The following is a 19,204-nucleotide window of genomic DNA, read 5'->3' as shown; positions in this document are numbered from 1 at the left end:
CCACCCCACCCTCTGCCCTTAGCCCCCCCCCCGCTCCACTGTCCTCATCCATAGGTGTATGATTTTTGTCCAGTCTCTTCCCGCACCCCACACTCCTTTCCCCTGAGAATTGTCAGTTCACTCCCTTTCTATGCCCCTGATTCTATTATAGTCACCAGTTTATTCTGTTCCTCAGATTTTTAATTCACTTGATTTTTAGATTCACTTGTTGATAGATATGTATTTGTTGTTCATAATTTTTATCTTTACCTTTTTCTTCTTCCTCTTCTTAAAGAATACCTTTCAGCATTTCATATAATACTGGTTTGGCAGTGATGAACTCCTTTAGCTTTTTTTTATCTGTGAAGCTCTTTATCGGACCTTCAATTCTGAATGATAGCTTTGCTGGGTAGAATAATCTTGGTTGTAAGTTCTTGCTATTCATCACTTTGAATATTTCTTGCCACTCCCATCTGGCCTGCATAGTTTCTGTTGAGAAATCAGCTTACAATCGTAGGGGTGCTCCCTTGTAGGTAATTAACTGTTTTTCTCTTGCTGCTTTTAATATTCTCTCTTTGTCTTTTTCTCTTGACATTTTAAGTATGATGTGTGTTGGTGTGGTCCTCTTTGGATTCCTTTTGTTTGGGGTTCTGTGCGCTTCTGGACTTGTAATTCTATTTCTTTCACCAGGTGGGGGAAGTTTTCGGTCATTATTTCTTCAAATAGGTTTTCAGTATCTTGCTCTCTCTCTTCTTCTGGCACCCCAATTATTCGGATGTTGGTATGCTTGAAGTTGTTCCAGAGGCTCCTTACACTATCTTCATATTTTTGGATTCTTTTTGCTTTTCTGGTTGGGTGTTTTTTACTTCTTTGTATTTCAAATCTTTGACTTGATTCTTGTGATCCTCTAGTCTGCTGTTGGATCTCTGTATATTATTTTTATTTCAGTCAGTGTATGCTTAATTTCTAGTTGGTCCTTTTTCATATCTTCGAGGGCCTCGTTAAATTTATTGGCCTTTTCTAGAAAATTCTTGAAAAACTTTATAGCCGTAGTTTTGAACTCTATATCCAGTCGTTTTCTTTCCTCCATTTCTTTCATTTGTGACCTGTTTCTTTGTCTCCGCATTTTGGCTGCTTCCCTGAGTTGATAGTGTGGCTTTGTATGCAGGGTGTCCTATAGGGCCCAGTGGCTCAGCCTCCCCAGTTACCTGCGGTGGACACTCTTGGTGCACCCCTTTGTGGGCTGTGTGCACAGTCTTGTTATAGTTAAGCCTTGATTGTTGTTGGTATCACTGGGAGGAATTGACCTCCAGGCCAGTTGGCTGTGAGGATCAGCTGTGTCTATGCTGGGAGAACTTCTGTGCTGGAGACATCCTTATGAGACAAGACCTGCAAAAGCCTCTATGCTCAGCTTGGATGGGGCGGAGTCTCAGGGCTGATCTGACAGCAATGGTTTTCCGTTAGCCCTGCCCTTAGAGGCCCCCCAGGTCTCAGTGTCCCACGGTAATCGCTGCAAGCACCTCTTTGAGAAAGCCACCCTCGAGTTTTGCCCACTGCCAGACAGTTCAGTTTTTCCTGGAATGAATCTGGGTCCCCAGAGTATCGCCCGGAACTGGAGTTCAGAGCAGTAAGGAGCTTTTACATCCCTCCAGGTTGAGAAAGCCAGCCGTGTACTCAGTTGCCAGTCCTCCCCGCATGCGAGCCTCTGTACTTGTGCCTTACGCAGTTCCTCTGAGTCTCAGTGTGCTTTTCTCTTTCCTGACAGTCCAGTTTTTTTCCGAATGAGTCTGGGTCCCCAGAGTCTCACCCAGAACTGGAGTTCAGAGCAGTCAGGAGCTTTTTTCTCCCTCCTGATTGAGAATGGCCACCGTGTACTTAGCTGCCATCCCTCTCTGCGTGCGCACCTCCATACCTCTGCCTTCTGCAGCTCCTCTGAGTCTCAGTATGCTTTTCTCTTCCCTTCTAGTTGTAGAATTTCCACTCAGCCAGCCTTCCTGTGGTTCTGGATGATGTCGTTTTTTCTTTTAGTTGTAGTTTTGAAATTGTTGTGCGAAGTAGCAGTTTTGGTGTTTACCTATGCCGCCATCTTGGTTTCTCCTCCTATATATTTGTCTTTTTTAAAAATTATTGATTTGAGAGAGAGAGAGAGAGAGAGAGAGAGAGAAGCATTGATTTGTTGTTCTACTTATTCATGCATTCATTGGTTGCTTCTCTGTGCCCAGAATGGGGATTGAGCTTGCAACCTTGGTGTGTCTGTATAACACTCTAACCCACTGATCTACCTAGCCAGGGCTCTGTATTTATCTTGATAGGCTTTGTCACTGATTATGTTATTTTATTACTGTCCTCCTATATTAACATGGTCAGAAAAGTACCCTGATTGTGAGAAACTACAGTTTGACTTGTTATTCAAGGAGACCACATACTGGTCTTTACATGTGATTCTAATATCATACTTTTTTGTTGACATTTATGTAGACTACTTATTCTTAAAGTTTAAAATGTGTTTTTGGACCGTGATGTGGTTTTGAATTGGACAGGTTACAATTATAGTTATGTATAGTTTATTTCATACAGCTCTAGAATTAAACAAAATACGCTTTATCCTTACCTAATATATTTCAGGATTAATCATGTGAAAAGCTTTCTTATGCTAAAATAGAATTTTTCAAATGAAGCTATAATATTAATAGTTGCAACAGTAAACTGGGGATATCATAAAACTCATACTCTTGTTTATGCATTTTTGAGATAATTAAAATTAAACAGCAGTCTCTGTGCCTAAGTACTTAATATTTTAATAATATTTTTGGAAGCAATAAAAATTAAAGAATACTTTGTCATTGTCAAATATGCAACTATAATATTTTTAACACAATATTAATATTGTCACATTTGCTTAATAATTTTTAAAACGTACTTACTCAAGTCATTTTTAATGATTTAGAAAGATATTAGGGATACTGTCTAACCAGTTTCCTTGCCTGTCATTCTGAAAAATTATTCATCTACACTACATGGTAAGTGTACATGAATTTTTTTACCTTCTTTTGCTATGAAATGAACAATCTTTAGATATATTTGATATAACATTAGAGATTTTTAATTTTTAAGTTTATATGTGTTTTTTTATAGTGCTTAAGAAAAGATGCCGAATCTCGTAGAAGAGAGCTTCATATTCGAACATATGCAGTTATTCCGTTGAATGATGAGTGTGGGATTATTGAATGGGTTAACAACACAGCTGGCTTGAGACCTATTCTCACCAAACTTTATAAAGAAAAGGGTACTGAGATTAATTTTTACAATATAAGTATATAATATGCATATAATAGCTGCTAACATGTATAATATGGGTCTAATAGTTATTAACATATATAATAGCATATTTTTTTGGTATAAGCCATGATGAAATTTCCATTCAAATGAGATCCTATATACAGAAGTACTTAAGTGTTTTTCTTTCTTTCTTCTTTGTGTTTTAATTCCTTCTTTATTTTCATCCCAGAAGGATTGTGGTAGCTTAAAAAAATGTATAGAAAATTTGTTTTTCACAGAGTTATTGGTTAGCAATTCTGGAATGATTATGTGTATACTAGATTTTAGCAAATAAGTAAATATATTGTGGCTAATGGGAGCTAGTTTTTCACTGTCAGAGAACGAAAAGGAAAGGGAAGGCTGGAATGAAACCGAAATTATTAGAATTGAAGTGGAGCCTCCTACTGGCCAAACCTGGCATAAATGAGCAGCAAAATAGATAATGATAATATTAAATTCTAACGCATGGAATAACTAAATAAATAAATCCACACCAATGTAAACAAATACTTGAATAAATAAGGAAGTACGAACAGTTCTTCTTTACATTAGAATTGCAGTGATTAAATGCAGAATAAATGATGGAAATAGAAAATCACCAGTTAGCAAACTCCATAGTAATAATTGTTGCAGGCAGTGAATCTCAATGGATGCTGAGATAGCGAAAATATGACAGGACACAGATTATTTACAGAGTCTCAAAGTATATCCCCCAAAGATAGCTTACTAATTACAAAAGGAAAAAGTAATAACTTTGCAGTGGAAAGACAAAAATATAATTGCTCAGAACACTTTTAAAAGTGTCAATATAATTAAAGATAAAGACAGAAATTTTCCGTATCTGAGAACATTATGGAAGCATGACAACTGAATGCAATATGGAATCCTGGATTGGATCCTGACCCAGAAAAAGGGTGATAGTAGGACAGTTGGTGAAATTTAGATAAGGTCTGAAGATTAGTCAATAATAGTTTAACAATATTAATTTTCTGGTTTATATAATTATATTAATGTAATGAAAAATAAGAAAATTTAGGGGATGAATATATGGGAATTCTGTGTCATGAAATTTTTGTAAGTCTAAAATTCTACTTTTTAAAATGCATGTGATGCAAATACATAAATAAATATATCAGAATGAAGTATAAGTGTTAGTTTTCTAAGGCTGCTGTAACAAGATACTACAAACAGGTTATAACAGTGGAAACTTACTCTCTTACAGTTCTGGAGGCTAGGAGTCCAAAATCAGGTGTGAGTAGGATCATGATATTGCCGAAGGCCCTAGGGGAGAGCCTGCTCCAAACCTTTTTCTTTGGTGTCACCATCAACCTTCTGTGTTTCTTACTGATACTTATAGGTGCATCAGACCATTCTCTGCCTCAGACGTCATAGCATTTTCCCTAAGTCTATGTCTGTTTTCTCTTCTTGTAAGGAAATCAGTCATATTATATTAAGGGCCCACCCTGATGACTTCTTAATCTGATTACATGGACAAAATCCCTAATTTCAAATCACATGCATAGGTACCAAGGGTTAGGACTTCAACACATTTTTTGCAGAATAAAATTCAACCCATAACATTAAATAGTATTGATGAGTTATGCATTGTGCTAAGTATGTTATGTACATTATTTTATTTATTATTGTTAACAAGCCTAATTATTCCTTCTTTATAAACACTGTCAGAAAGGTTAACTAATTTATCCAAGTTCACATAGCTAGTATGGTGCAGAACTGTAGTTCAAACATATTTGAATCTGATTTCTGGAACTTGCTGTTAACTATTTTATTTAGAAGAATGAAATAATGTAAAAATATATATATATTTCCCACATTATTATAAACACACAATTGTAATCTGCAACATTTAACTCCCAAGAACCTCATATCGCAAATTTGTCCATCAAACTTTTAGCTGTGCCTTGTTTTATGAAGATTAACTGTTACTAATTAATTTTAAAAAGCACCAAACCAAGGTGGGCCTAAAAGGCATTTGGTAGAGTAGAGTCATACCAGTCATCTAACATGGCTCACAAATATATCAGAAGGAGAAGTTCTGCTTCCCCAGATGATTTGCATTTTGCAAGATTAGTTTAAGAACCAGGTATACTGTGAATCTTAGGGGCTAGCCTTCACACAGAGTAAATTATTCCAGAACACCATAGTAGGTTTCTTAGTAATGATTCAGTGTGGATCTACCTATACTACATACTGATTAGCAGGGAGATCACTATAATTTTAGTGAGGGCTGCAGGAATTTTACAAGTTTTACAAGGGGCACTATTCACATTGGATTTATTCTGTGTGCTATCTTCTGGTATTATTTGATTCCATAATATTGGTTTTGTTTGACATTAATTATAATCAACAAGAAGATAAATTTATCTATACATAATTGAAAGTTTTCCATTCTGCTCTTGAATAACAATTTGAATAAAAGTAGAGGTTTCCTGTCCTATTTTAACAACAACAAGAAATGCCCTTTTTCTCATTTGGCTTGTGAAGATTCATGGAAATCACTCTGCCTTGCAGGAGTTTATATGACAGGAAAGGAACTTCGCCAGTGTATGCTACCAAAGGCAGCAGCTTTGTCTGAAAAACTCAAAGTATTCCAAGAATTTCTCCTGCCCAGACATCCTCCTGTTTTTCATGAGTGGTTTCTGAGAACATTTCCTGATCCGACATTATGGTAAGTTACCAAGATTATAATACACTAGAGGCCCGATGGATGAAAATTCATGCACTGGAGAAGGACGTCCCTCAGCCCGACCTGCCCCCTCTCACAGTCCAGGAGCCCTCAGGGGCGGGAGGCAACCCAGTGATCAGGGGAAGGCGACGTCCCATCACACCTCTGCTGCTGCCACTGCTGGCAGCGCAAGCCTCAGCTGGCCCTGGTTACCTGAGCCTCGGGCGGCCCTGGGCAGCTGGGCAGCCGCCATCCGAGGCTTGCCTGTGCCTTGGGCTGGCCCTGGGTGGCTAGGGGGCTGAAGGGACTGGGTGCCGCCATATTTGAGGGCGTGGCAGTCAATTAGCTTATTCCCTTATTGGCTGTGGGTGCCGCCATCTTTGCGACAGCGTGAGGGTCAGTTAGCATATTCCCTCTTTATTAGATAGGATTATTATGGTTGGATATACTAGTAAAAAAGTGTTTTAAGTTTATGTTACCTGATATGCATGAGGATATTTGATAGGCATTTTCTTTAGGTACAGTAGCAGATCAGCATACTGCCGTTCCACCGCAGTTATGTCAATGGTTGGTTATATCCTGGGCCTGGGAGATCGTCATGGTGAAAACATTCTCTTTGATTCTTTGACTGGTGAATGTGTACATGTGGATTTCAACTGTCTCTTCAATAAGGTATATGATGTGACTTTTACTCTAGGTAATTGTATGTTTTCTACTAATTTTCTTTCTTCAACAACTGTTCTTCCTAGACGTATCCATTGGTAGCAGTTATAGGCACAGTTGAGTCACATATCCCATAGCCCTCAGTAAAGCAGCTTAGGATGGCGAAAACTCAGAAGCATAATATAGTAAAACTAGCACTGAAATTAAGTCTAAAAACATAGGTTCAAGTTCTAATTCAATTATTTTTTAGTTATATGAACATGGACTGAGCATTTCATTTTACTGAGACTCACTTTTAGAGAAACAGTAGTTTAATATGATGGTTTCCAAGCATGTCAGCATATCACAATCATCTAAGAGGTGTTTTTTTGTTTTGTTTTAAATATGTTTTTTCATTGATTTTTTTAGAGAGGAAGGGAGAGAGAAATAGAAACATCAATGAGAGAGAAACATCGATCAGCTGTCTCCTGCACGCTCCCTATTGGGGATTAAGCCCACAATCTGGGCATGTGTCCTGATCAAACTAGTGATCTCTTGGTGCATGGGCCTACACTCAAGCATTGAGCCACACCACCCAGGATAAGAGGGTTTTTGGTTTTTTTCAATGCAGATGCCTAGGAAACGTCTCAGGAGATTCAGATTCTGTAGGTCTAGAGTAGGGCCTGAAAATTAATTAAGGTAATTGGATTCTCCCTAAGGCCTTCTCCAATTTTCCAATGTTAGGATTTTGGAAAGCAGACTAGTAGGTAGACCACTTTTTTCTTCATCCTCATTCTCTGTTGGTTGCTTTCTGCCATCCCAGGAATACAAAAAAGATCACAGGCCAAATTGAGAACAAATCAGAGATAAGCCACTGGTATATGTTAAATCATACAAGAGAGGAATTTGGGAAACGAGGGATGAAAAAGTCCTAGGGAAGGCTGGTTAAAGAATGGCAAAAAATAAATGAACTGGACTACATTACATTCCATGTTACATTTCCTGTCTGAGGGATGTGAGCATCTAATGTTTGGCTATATCTTTTCCCCTATTCTTTCAAAATGAAAGTTTTAAAGAAAAGAAGAAATACATGACAATACATGTAAGTACTTTATATTATTCAAGAAGGACATTAAGGAAGTTAATATAACACAAAATATTGAATGCATAAAAAATTCTCTTTAACGCCGTTTACCGTAGTAATTCAGTAAAAGGTGAGTCCATTCATCCTCTAGATCTTGCCCAAGGGGTTGCATTTAAATTCCCCTAAAAGCAAAGTCATAGTCATATAAATCCTTTGTGATATAAGCTCTAACATAATTACAAATATAAATATTTTGACGGTATGTTTGCTTTTTGCTAAATGAGTCTAGACATGAAGGTCTAAATTTTTTGCATAAAGATTTTAAAATTCTAACATTGTTGCTTTTTAATAAAATGTATTCTTTTAAGGGAGAAACCTTTGAAGTTCCAGAAATTGTTCCATTTCGCCTGACTCATAATATGGTTAATGGAATGGGTCCTATGGGAACAGAAGGTCTTTTTCGACGAGCTTGTGAAGTTACAATGAGGCTGATGCGAGATCAGAGAGAGCCTTTAATGAGGTAATCACTTATATTTTGTAAACAATTTACAGTAAGTTTGAATGTAATTATTGGTTCCTAAGTATGCTTTCTTTATATAGAAGCCACTTTGCATTGGTTGAAGTAGAATTTTTAAAATAAAGCATTATGTAATTTACATACTATAAAATTTACATTTCATAAAATTCACTCTTTTAAAGTGTATTCTACAGTGGTTTTTCGTATATTCACAAAATTGTGCAACCATCACTGCTTAATATAAAAAAACCATCACTGCTATCTAGTTATAAAACATTTTCATTACCCCCAAAAGAAATAGTAGCAATCATTCTCCATCTCTACTCTCTCACCATCCCTTGGCAACCACTAATCTACTTTCTGTCTCTATGGATTTGCCTATTCTGGATACTTCATATATAAATGGGATCATACAACATGTAACTTTTGTGTCTGTTTTCTTTCACTTACCATAATGTTTTTAAGGTTTATCTATGCTGTATTATGTATCAATACTTCATTCTTTTTTATTGCCAAATAATATTACATTGTATGGATACATTTTGTTTATCCATTCGTGACTTGATGGACATTTGGATTGACTCTACTTTTTGGCTATTGTGAATGGTGTGGCTATGAACTTTTGGGTATAAGTTTTATATAAATATATATTTAACTAGAGGCCCGGTGCATGCCCGGTGCATGAAATTCATGCACGGAAGGGGGGTGTCCCTCATCCCAGCCTGCACTCTCTCCAATCTGGGATCCATCTCTTAATCTAGGACTGCTGGCTCCCAACTGCTCGCCTGCCAGCCTTCCTGATTGCTCCTAACCTCTTTTGCCTGCCAGCCTGATCACCCCCTAACCACTCCCCTGCCAGCCTGATTGATGCCTAACTGCTCCCCTGGCAGCCTGTTTGCCCCTAACTGCCCTCCCCTGCAGGCCTGGTCACCCCTAACTGCCCTTCCCTGCAGGCCTGGTCACCCCTAACTTCCCTCCTCTGCAGGCCTGGGTCACCCCCAACTTCCCTCCTCTGCAGGCCTGGTCACCCCTAACTGCCTTCCCCTGCAGGCCTGGGTCCCCCCCAACTGCTCTCCACTGCAGGCCTGGGTCCCCCCCAACTGCCCTTCCCTGCATGCCCAGTCACCCCCAACTTCCCTTCTCTGCTGGCCTGGTCCCTCCCAACTGCCCTCCCCTGCTGGCCATCTTGTGGTGGCCATCTTTTGTCCACATGGGGGCAGCCATCTTGTGTGTTGGAGTGATGGTCAATCTGCATATTACTCTTTTATTAGATAGGATAGTGGCCTGGTGCACGGGTGGGGGCTAGCTGGTTTGCCCTGAAGGGTGTCCCGGATCAAGGTGGGGGTTCCCTTAGGGGCATGGGGCGGCCTGGGCGAGAGTCCTGTGGTGGTTTGCAGGCCGGCCATGCCCCCCGGCGATCCAAGAGGAGGCCCTGGTATCTGGGATTTATTTATCTTCTACAATTGAAACTTTGTAGCCCAGAGTGGAGCCAAGCCTCCTGCTTGCTCCATGGTGGCAGCCATTTCTGTTGGGATTTATATATCTTCTATAATTGAAACTTTGTAGCCTGGAGTGGAGGCCAAGTCAGGCCAGGGCTTCAGAAGCTTGGCTTCCTCCATCACCACGGGCAACCCTAGCCTCCTGCTCTTTCCAGCTCTGTGGCTGCCGCCATTTCTGTTTAGATTTATTTATCTTCTATCATTGAAACTTTGTAGCCTTGAGTGGAGGCCTAGGCCAGCAAGGGCAGGCGGAAAGCTTGGCTTCCTCCATTGCCAGAGAAACCCAAGCGTCCCTCCTGGTCTCTGTGACCGCAGCCATCTTGGTTGGGTTTATTTGCATATTCGGTCCTGATTGGCTTGTGGACGTGGCTTGTGGGTGTAGCAGAGGTACAGTCAATTTGCATATTACTCTTTTATTAGATAGGATACTTTTGGATATACCTTGAAGTAGAATTGCTGTATCATATGTTAACTCTAAGCTTAACATTTTGAGGAACTTTCAACCTTTATCAAAGCAGCTGTAATACTTGACAATCTCACTAGCAATATCTAAGACCTCTAATTTCTCCACATCCTTACCAACACCGGTGATTATGTGTATTTTTAATTTTACCTGTCCTAGTGGGTGTGAAGTGGTATTTTATTGTGGAACTTTTAAAATTAACTAGACATTTAATAATTAAATTATTGACTTTTTCTAGGTATGAACAGTTTTGTGATTATGTTTTAAAGGGCCCTTATCTTGGACAGATGCATTCTTAAATATTTATAGAAAAAATAACCAGATGCTCGAGGTTTGCTTGGAAAAGAAAAACACATACAGGAGTGGGTAGGACAGTTGTGGGTAATTGGTGGTCAGATGTGGATGGGTACACAGGGTTCACTGTGCTATTCTGAGGACTGTTGCCATTTGTTTGAAATTCTTCCTAATTCAAGAGTGTAAAAGACCCGTCAGGAGTCTGACTCCCACTCCCGCTCTGGTCCAACCCCACAGTTGGAGGAACACTCATGTCGGAATTGTCTGACCTCCCCACAAAAACAGCGGCAAGATAGGTAAATGCTTTAATGGGGGGGGAAGGAGATAGTGTCCCATTTGTAGTGTCATGCTTAATGGCTCAGCTTGTGGCCCTTGAATCTTCAATGAAAGATGATCTGGGCATAGATCAACGTGCTCAAGTACATGATTCAGCCATGTTTGTGCTTTCATTTGATGTTGCTCAGCTGGTACTTGTTCCTGCATGCTTTACCCTGGCTTGGCTGTGTGATGGGGAGTCCCTAGATGTTGGGGAGCCCCAACCAGGCCACCTGACACCAAGTATTGTTACCAGCCTACTGACAGCACACAACAAGCAACAACTTGGGGATTTGCCCAAGAGAGCCATGTCTAGCTGCTGGTCACGCTGCCCCCCACATCTCATCGTGAGTTTAATTTACATTTCCCTAGTGACCAATGATGAATATCTTTTCATCTGTGTTTGTTTGTTTTTTGGTCAGTTATATATCTTCTTTGGACAAATGTCCATTCAAATCCCATTTTAAATTAGATTTATATTTTTATTGTTGAGTTATAAGAGTTCTTTTACATAAGTAGATACTAGCCCCTTGTGAGATATGATTTGCAAATATTTTCTCTGATATATGGGTTGTCTTTTTCCTTTCTTGATGATGCCCTTGGAAGTGTACAAGTTTTTACTTTGATAAATTCCAATTTGTCTCTTATTGTTATTTGTGCTTTCAGTGTCATTATCTAAGAACCTATTGCATAATCACAAGATATGAAGAGTTATACCTATGTTTTCTTCTGTTTTATATTTTTACCTCTCATATTTAGATCCTTGATCATTTTCAGTTATTTTTTTCTATCTAGTATCAGGTAGGGATCCATATTTATTCTTTTGAATATGCATATCCAGTTGTCCCAGCACCATTTTTTAAAAGGATTATTTTTTCTCCATTTAATTTTCTTGGCAATTTTGTTGAAAACCAGTTGCCTATATATAGAAGAGTTTATTTCTGGATTCTCAGTTTTATTCCATTTATCTTTATTTCTAACCTATGCTAACACACACTGTCTTCATCACTGTAGCTTTGTAGTAGGTTTTGAAATCAGGAAGTGTGATTAGTCCATCTGTTATTTATTTTTCAAGATTGTTTGGCTCTTCCGGCCTGCATAGCTCTGTGGTTGAACATCGACCTATGAACCTGGAATTCAATTCCTGGTCAGGACACATGCCCAGGTTGTGGGCTTAAACCTAGTGGGGGGCATGCAGGAGGCAGCCAATCATTGATTCTCATCATTGGTGTTTCTAGCTCTCTCTTCCTCCCCTTTCCTCTCTGAAATCAATAACACAAACACACACACACACACACACACACACACTTTCTTTTTTTTAAAAAAAAAAAAAAAGATTGTTTGGCTATTGTGGGTCCCTTGCATTTCCATATGAATTTTATCAATTTTTGCAAGAAAACAGCCTGGATTTTATAGGAATGGTGTTGAATCTATAAATCAATTTGGGGATTATTGCCATCTTAACAATATTAAGTCTCCTGACCCATGAATGTGGAATTTCCCCCCCATTTATTTATCTTTAATTTCTTTCAATGTTTTGTAGTTTTTAGTTTGCAAGTTATTTAACTTTTGCAAAAATGTGTTTCTAAAAACCTTATTCCTTTTAATGCTATTCCAAAAGGAATTTTCTTATTTTATTTTTGATTACTAGTGTATATAACTGATAATTGTATATTGATCTTATATCCTACAACCTTGCTGAACTTGTTTATTACTTTTAAGAGTTATTTTTGTAGATACCTTAAAATTTTCTCTCTACAACAACATGTTGTCTGAAAATAGTTTTACTTCTTCTTTTACAATTTTAATGCCTTTTCTTTTTCTTGCCTAATTGCCCTAGCTAGATCAATGTTGAATAGACATGAAAAGAAGTCTGCATTCTTGTATTGTTCCTGATGTTAGGGCTAAAGAAGTCCATCTTTCACCATTAGATATTATGTTAGCTGCAGGAAATACAGTTAACCCTTGAACAACATGGCAGTTAGGGGCACCAATACCCTTGCACAGTGGAAATTCTGCATATAACTTTTGACTCCCCCAAAACTTAACTACTAATAGCCTATTGTTGACTGGAAGCCTTACTGGATGACATAAATAGTCAATTAACATATTTTCTATGTTATATGTGTTATATACTGTATTCTTACAATAAAGTAAACCAGAGAGAAGAAAATGTTACTAAGAAAATCATAAGGAAGAGAAAATTTATAGTAGTGTACATAATTATTGTAAAAAGTCCTCATATAAGTGGACCTGTATAGTTATATTGTTCAAGGGTCAACTAGTTTGTAAAAAGGACTTATAAAGTTCATTTTTTCACCTTTTTATATAAAAGCTATTTATCAGACATTATGGTAGAATATATGGGTTAGTTATACAAAGGCAAAAGCAAATTCTCTGAAAGAGGAAGTATAACATCCTGTGAAACACTCAACTAGGAGCTCCTATACTAGTCTGAAATAAGTCAGGAAATAACTTCTAGAGGAAGTAGTTAAGACCTTAAAGATAAATAGAATTGGCCACGCAAAAGGGAAAAGTGTGTTCTGCGTGAAAGAAATATGTGTGCCATGCCAGCATGGCCAAGGGTGAACCTGTGGAGGGGAGGTGAAGGATTAAAGAAGACAAGAGAATACAGCTGGGGCGAGGCGGATCTCCGGTGCCTGGATGAGGACACAGAGAGACCCAGCCTGCAAGCCGAGGCTTTATTTTATAGTCGGAGCACACAAAGCAAAACATGGGAAGTGGTCACCATAGTTACAATGTTCTTGTGTGTTTCACCTTGTTTTGGCAGCACTTGTTGCACCTCCCACAGCCCATTAGCTACCTAGGGAGGAACTAGGGAGGGCTGTAATGTTAACCTTAATTATGCTAACAGGGCTCTGCCCTCCAAGCTGGGACTTGTTTGTGGCCCTGCCACAGGTCAATCCGAGGCTTAACCCTATAGCTGCTCCCTACAAATATCCATGGTATTGAAGGCATGGCTTGCCTGAGAAATACAATACTGTATTCTAGAGGGTATAGTTTAAGTACTTTATTCCTAGGAGGTGGTGTGAGCAGAACTAGATTATGAAAGGTCCACATGAGGTCGGTTTACACATTTAAACTTTGCCCTAAAAATAATCAGAAGTCAATGGAGGGTTTTAAGAAGAAAATAAAATAAATGAGATAATCAGATTTGCATTGTAGAAAAATTACAGTTCCAGTTTGGGCTAGAGGCCAGAAAACTAGTTAGAGGACTGTTGCAGTACCCCAGGCAAATACTGGCTGAAGTAGTGACAGTCAAGATAGAGATTAAGTCAAGAGATTCTAGAGAGATTCAGAAAGTAGGATTAGGTGTTTAGAGGAAGAGGAGGCAAGGGACAGTGGATGAATGGTGTTACTCTTTATTGATTTGAGGAATACAGGAGAAATAGTTTGGGGAAGAATCATGAGTTTTGTTTTGAAAATATTGAATTTGAGATGCCTACAAGATATCTAAGTGGGTTTTTCCCATAGGTAATTGGATTTCACATCTAGTGCACAATAGAAAAATCTGGGCTGGGTCTGTTTATATGGTAGCTATAAATACTTCCTGGTCATTGTGGAGACATGGCAGGGGATAAAATCCACTCATTCAATAAATATTCATTGAGCAGTTTACAGTATGCATTTAGAGATGGCACACAGACCATTTCACTGTATTCCAACTACACCTCTGACCCTCCTCTATCGTCTCTTCCCTCCATCCACTTTCCTTTCCCTCCTCTCATCCCAAAACAATAATTTCACATATTTTACTGAAATAGGAATAATGTGTATTGTAAGAAGAGTATACCATTAGTTTCTCATCCTTCACTTACTGTTCACCTAAGTGTTTTCTTTATTAAGATTTATTTTTACAAAGATAACATTGTATTATTACTTACAATGTTTTCTTTCCATTTTAGTGTCTTAAAGACTTTTCTACATGATCCGCTTGTGGAATGGAGTAAACCAGTAAAAGGGCATTCCAAAGCACTACTGAATGAAACTGGGGAAGTGGTTAATGAAAAGGTTAGTAGAAGGTATAGCTTGATATAAGCTGATATTGTATATCTCTACAAATGAGAACTGGTTCTAAATACTATCAGTGACTGGTCATTGAATACTCTGAAATCTAGTTCTCTAGTATTCCAATGCCCTAAGTTTTCTTTATTACCTTTACTAATATTAACATTATTATCATTTGTATAATACAAGAAGAGTTGAGGACACACTTGTTTAAACCATAGACAATTTATAATTACGAGATAGAGTGGGGAAAACTTGAACATAAATTGTGTGGACTTACAGAGCAGCAGGTCTCAGCTTTAATGTTTTAATCTAATTTTACATTAATCATAATAAGTACATAAGTACTTAGTATATAAACTCAGTTGACACTCTACTATAAGTAGAAGTAAATTGCCAATTGCTGTTAAATTATATCACTGCATTTTTATTGCAAAATATTACTTATTTAAGCACTTAAAAATAGGAAGTGTACAAAGATTAAGACATGGTAAATTGACTAACCATACTGTTGACATGTAACAGTACTGTTATAATACAATAGATAAATTTATGAGTCTACAACAGATGTAGTTAGTAGTTGTTAGTTTAACAAGAAACAAAGTTGAAAAGACCATGTTAAAACAAATTTACTTGCACTAATAAGTCGGGATTATAATAGCAACAAACATATTCACTCAGCTCCTGAGTATGTCAAGTTTTACAGTATATATTGAAAATTATTTCTTCTATCAACACTAAAAATTTTTTTCTCTCCCTACTAATATTCCCTGGTATTTCAGATAGTCCAGAAATATGTCTAAATAGTTGATATTGGATCAACATTGCAAGACTTCAAATCAATATCTTGTTATTATACTTGTTTCGTTTCTTTTCTCATATTTGCTCTGACAAAAGGGGTAATGATCAATAAAATGGCACTAACATTTGTTAAATAACAAAAAAGGCAGTAATTCCAAATTGTCAACATGCTCATGTCATTGAGTCCTTAACTCTTATGATTTTCAACTTCGTCCTTTTAGGCCAAGACCCATGTTCTTGACATCGAGCAGCGACTGCAAGGTGTAATCAAGACCCGAAACAGAGTGACAGGGCTGCCCTTATCTATTGAAGGACATGTACATTACCTTATACAAGAAGCTACTGATGAAAATTTACTATGCCAAATGTACCTTGGTTGGACCCCATATATGTGAAATTAAATAACTTCAAAGAATATGTTAATAATCGAAAATTAAAATATTTGGTATTGCCCTGTTTTTACCTATTGAATTACAAAATACAATATAAGTTGCATTATGTTCTCAAAAATATTTGGTATTGCTCTGTTTTTACCTATTGAATTAAAAAATACAATATAAGTTGCATTATGTTCTCAAAGCAACTTGTATTATTTCTCCCTTTATGTTAACAACATTTATTTATTTTTTTCCCAATTTTTTTTATTAAGGTATTATATGTGTACATATCTTACCATTGCCCCACCCCACCCCATTCCCATATATGCCCTCACCCCCCAGAGTTTTGCGTCCATTGGTTATGCTTATATGCATGCATACAAGTCCTTTGATTGATCTCGTATCTTCCCCACCTCTCCCTAATCTTCCTGCTGTAATTTGACAGACTGTTTGATGCTTTACTGCCTCTGTATCTATCTTTTTGTTCAAGTTTTTAATGTTCTTTATTATCCATAGATGAGTGAGATCATGTGGTATTTTTCTTTCATTGACTGGCTTATTTCACTTAACATAATGTTCTCCAATTCCATCCAGGTTGCTGCAAATGGTAAGAATTCCTTCTTTTTTATGGCAGCATAATATTCCATTCGGTAGATGTACCATAGTTTTCTGATCCAGTCATCTGCTGACGGGCACCTAGGCTGTTTCCAGATCTTAGCTATTGTAAATTGTGCTGCTATGAACATAGGGGTGCATATATCCTTTCTTATTGGTGTTCCCAGTTTCTTAGGATATATTCCTAGGAGTGGGATTACTGGGTCAAATGGGAGTTCCATTTTCAGTCTTTTGAGGAAACTCCATACTGTTCTCCACAGTGGCTGCACCAGTCTACATTCCCACCAGCAGTGCACGAGGGTTCCTTTTTCTCTGCATCCTCGCCAAAACTTGTCGTTTGTTGATTTGTTGATGATAGCCATTCTGACAGGCGTGAGATGGTACCACATTGTTGTTTTGATTTGCATCTCTCGGATAATTAGTGAGGTTGAGCATGTTTTCATGTGTCTCTTGGCCTTCCTTCTGTCTTCCTTGGAAAAGATTCTATTTAGGTCCGTTGCCCATTTTTTTATTGGATCATTTATCTTCCTTTTATTGAGTTGTATATGCTGCCTGTAGATGTTGGAGATTAAACCTTTATCAGTGATGCCATTTGCAAATATGTTCTCCCATGCAGTAGGATTTCTTGTTGTTTTGTTGATGGTTTCTTTTGCTGTGAAAAAGCTTTTTATTTTGATGTAGTCCCATTTGTTTATTTTCTCTTTAGCTTCCATTTCCCTAGGGGCAGTATCAGTGGAGAAGTTCTTTTGGCATATGTCTGAGATTTTGTTGCCTGTGGATTCCTCTAGTATTTATATGGTTTCCCGTCTTATGTTTAAGTCCTGTATCCATTTTGAGTTTATTTTTGTGTATGGTGTAAGTTGGTGATCTAGCTTCATTTTTTTGCATGTATCTGTCCAATTTTCCCAATACCATTTATTGAAGAGACTGTCTTTATTCCATTGTATGTTCATGCCTCCTTTGTCAAATATTAATTGAGCATAGTGGTTTGGGTCAATATCTGGATTCTCTATTCTGTTCCATTGATCTATATGTCTGTTCTTGTGCCAGTACCAGGCTGTTTTGAGAATAGTGGCTTTGTAATACAGTTTGAAATCTGGTATTGAGATCCCTCCTACTTTATTCTTCTTTCTCAGGATTGCTGTGGGTATTTGGGGTCTTTTTTTATTCCAGAAGAATTTTTGGAGAGTTCTTTCAAGGTCTGTGAAATATGCCATTGGTATTTTAATGGGGAGTGCATTGAATCTATAGATTGCTTTGGGTAGTATGGACATTTTAATGATGTTGATTCTACCAATCCATGAACATGGTATGTTCTTCCATCTGTTTACATCTTCCTCTATCTCTTTTTTCAGTGTCCTGTAGTTTTCCGTGTATAGGTCTTTTACCTCTTAGTTAAGTTTATTCCTAGGTATCTTAATTTTTTTGGTGCGATGGTAAATGGGATTGCGTTTTTAGTCTCTCTTTCTGTAAGTTCACTATTGGTGTATAGAAAGGCCATAGATTTCTTGGCGTTAATTTTGTATCCTGCTACATTGCCAAATTCATTTATTAAGTCTATTAGTTTTTTGACGGAGTCTTTCGGATTTTTTACGTACAGTATCATGTCGTCTGCAAATAAAGACAGCTTTATTTGTTCTTTTCCAATTTGGATGCCTTTTATTTCTTCTTGTCTAATTGCAATGGCTAATACTTCCAGTACTATGTCAAACAGGAGTGGTGAGAGTGGGGATCCCTGTCTTGTTCCTGTTCTTAGGGGAAATGTTTTTAGTTTTTGCCCATTGAGTATGATGTTTGCTGTGGGTTTATTATATATAGCTTTTATTATGTTGAGGTATGAGCCTTCTATTCCCACCTTGTTGAGAGTTTTTATCAAGAAAGGGTGTTGGATTTTGTCAAATGCTTTTTCTGCATCAATTGATATGACTGTGATTTTTATCTCTCATTTTGTTTATGTGATGTATCACGGTCATTTATTTGCGGATATTGTACCATCCTTGCATTCCTGGGATAAATCCTGCTTGGTCATGGTGTATGATCTTTCTGATGTACTGCTGTATTCGATTTGCTAGAATTTTGTTGAGGATTTTGGCATCTATGTTCATGAGGGATATTGGTCTCTAATTCTCTTTCATTGTGTTATCTTTATCTGGTTTTGGTATTAGGGTGATGCTGGCTTCATAGAAGGAGCCTAGAAGTGTTCCTTCCTCTTGAATTTTTTGGAATAGTCTGAGGAGGATAGGTTTTAGTCCTTCCTTGAATGTTTGGTAAAACTCTCATGTGAAGCCGTCAGGCTCCGGGCTTTTGTTTGCCGGAAGCTTTTTGATGACTGCTTCAATTTCTTCCATAGTTATTGGCCTATTGAGCTGTTTAGATTCTTCTTGATTGATATTTGGAAGGTTATATTTTTCTAGGAATATGTCGATTTCCTCCAGGTTGTCCAGTTTGTTGGAATAGAGTTGTTCGTAGTATTTTGTAACAGTCCTTTGTATCTCAGCGGGGTCTGTTGTTATTTCTCCTCATTCATTTCTGATTTTGTTTATTTGGGTCCTCTCTCTTTGCTTCTTGGTGAGCCTGGCTAGAGG

The 19,204-nt window shown here is 37.8% G+C and overlaps 1 protein-coding gene across 1 annotated transcript in view; it reads left to right on the top strand.

Moving 5' to 3' along the window:
• ATR (ATR serine/threonine kinase) overlaps positions 1–16,161 on the top strand; it is a 165,966-nt gene extending 149,805 nt beyond the window's left edge. The window contains exons 42-47 of the mRNA XM_008158576.2: positions 3,115–3,265; positions 5,830–5,986; positions 6,502–6,655; positions 8,078–8,229; positions 14,724–14,829; positions 15,849–16,161. Coding sequence (XP_008156798.2) covers positions 3,115–3,265; positions 5,830–5,986; positions 6,502–6,655; positions 8,078–8,229; positions 14,724–14,829; positions 15,849–16,022 — 894 coding nt within the window. The 3' untranslated portion in view covers positions 16,023–16,161. The remainder of the gene's footprint in view (positions 1–3,114; positions 3,266–5,829; positions 5,987–6,501; positions 6,656–8,077; positions 8,230–14,723; positions 14,830–15,848) is intronic.
• The last annotated feature ends 3,043 nt before the right edge of the window (positions 16,162–19,204 follow it).

This window comes from Eptesicus fuscus, chromosome 9 (assembly GCF_027574615.1).
Source record: "Eptesicus fuscus isolate TK198812 chromosome 9, DD_ASM_mEF_20220401, whole genome shotgun sequence".
Taxonomy (NCBI): Eukaryota; Metazoa; Chordata; class Mammalia; order Chiroptera; family Vespertilionidae; genus Eptesicus; species Eptesicus fuscus.
The sequence above is the reverse complement of the archived record's forward strand: the minus strand, read 5'-3'. Positions and strand labels throughout refer to the sequence as shown.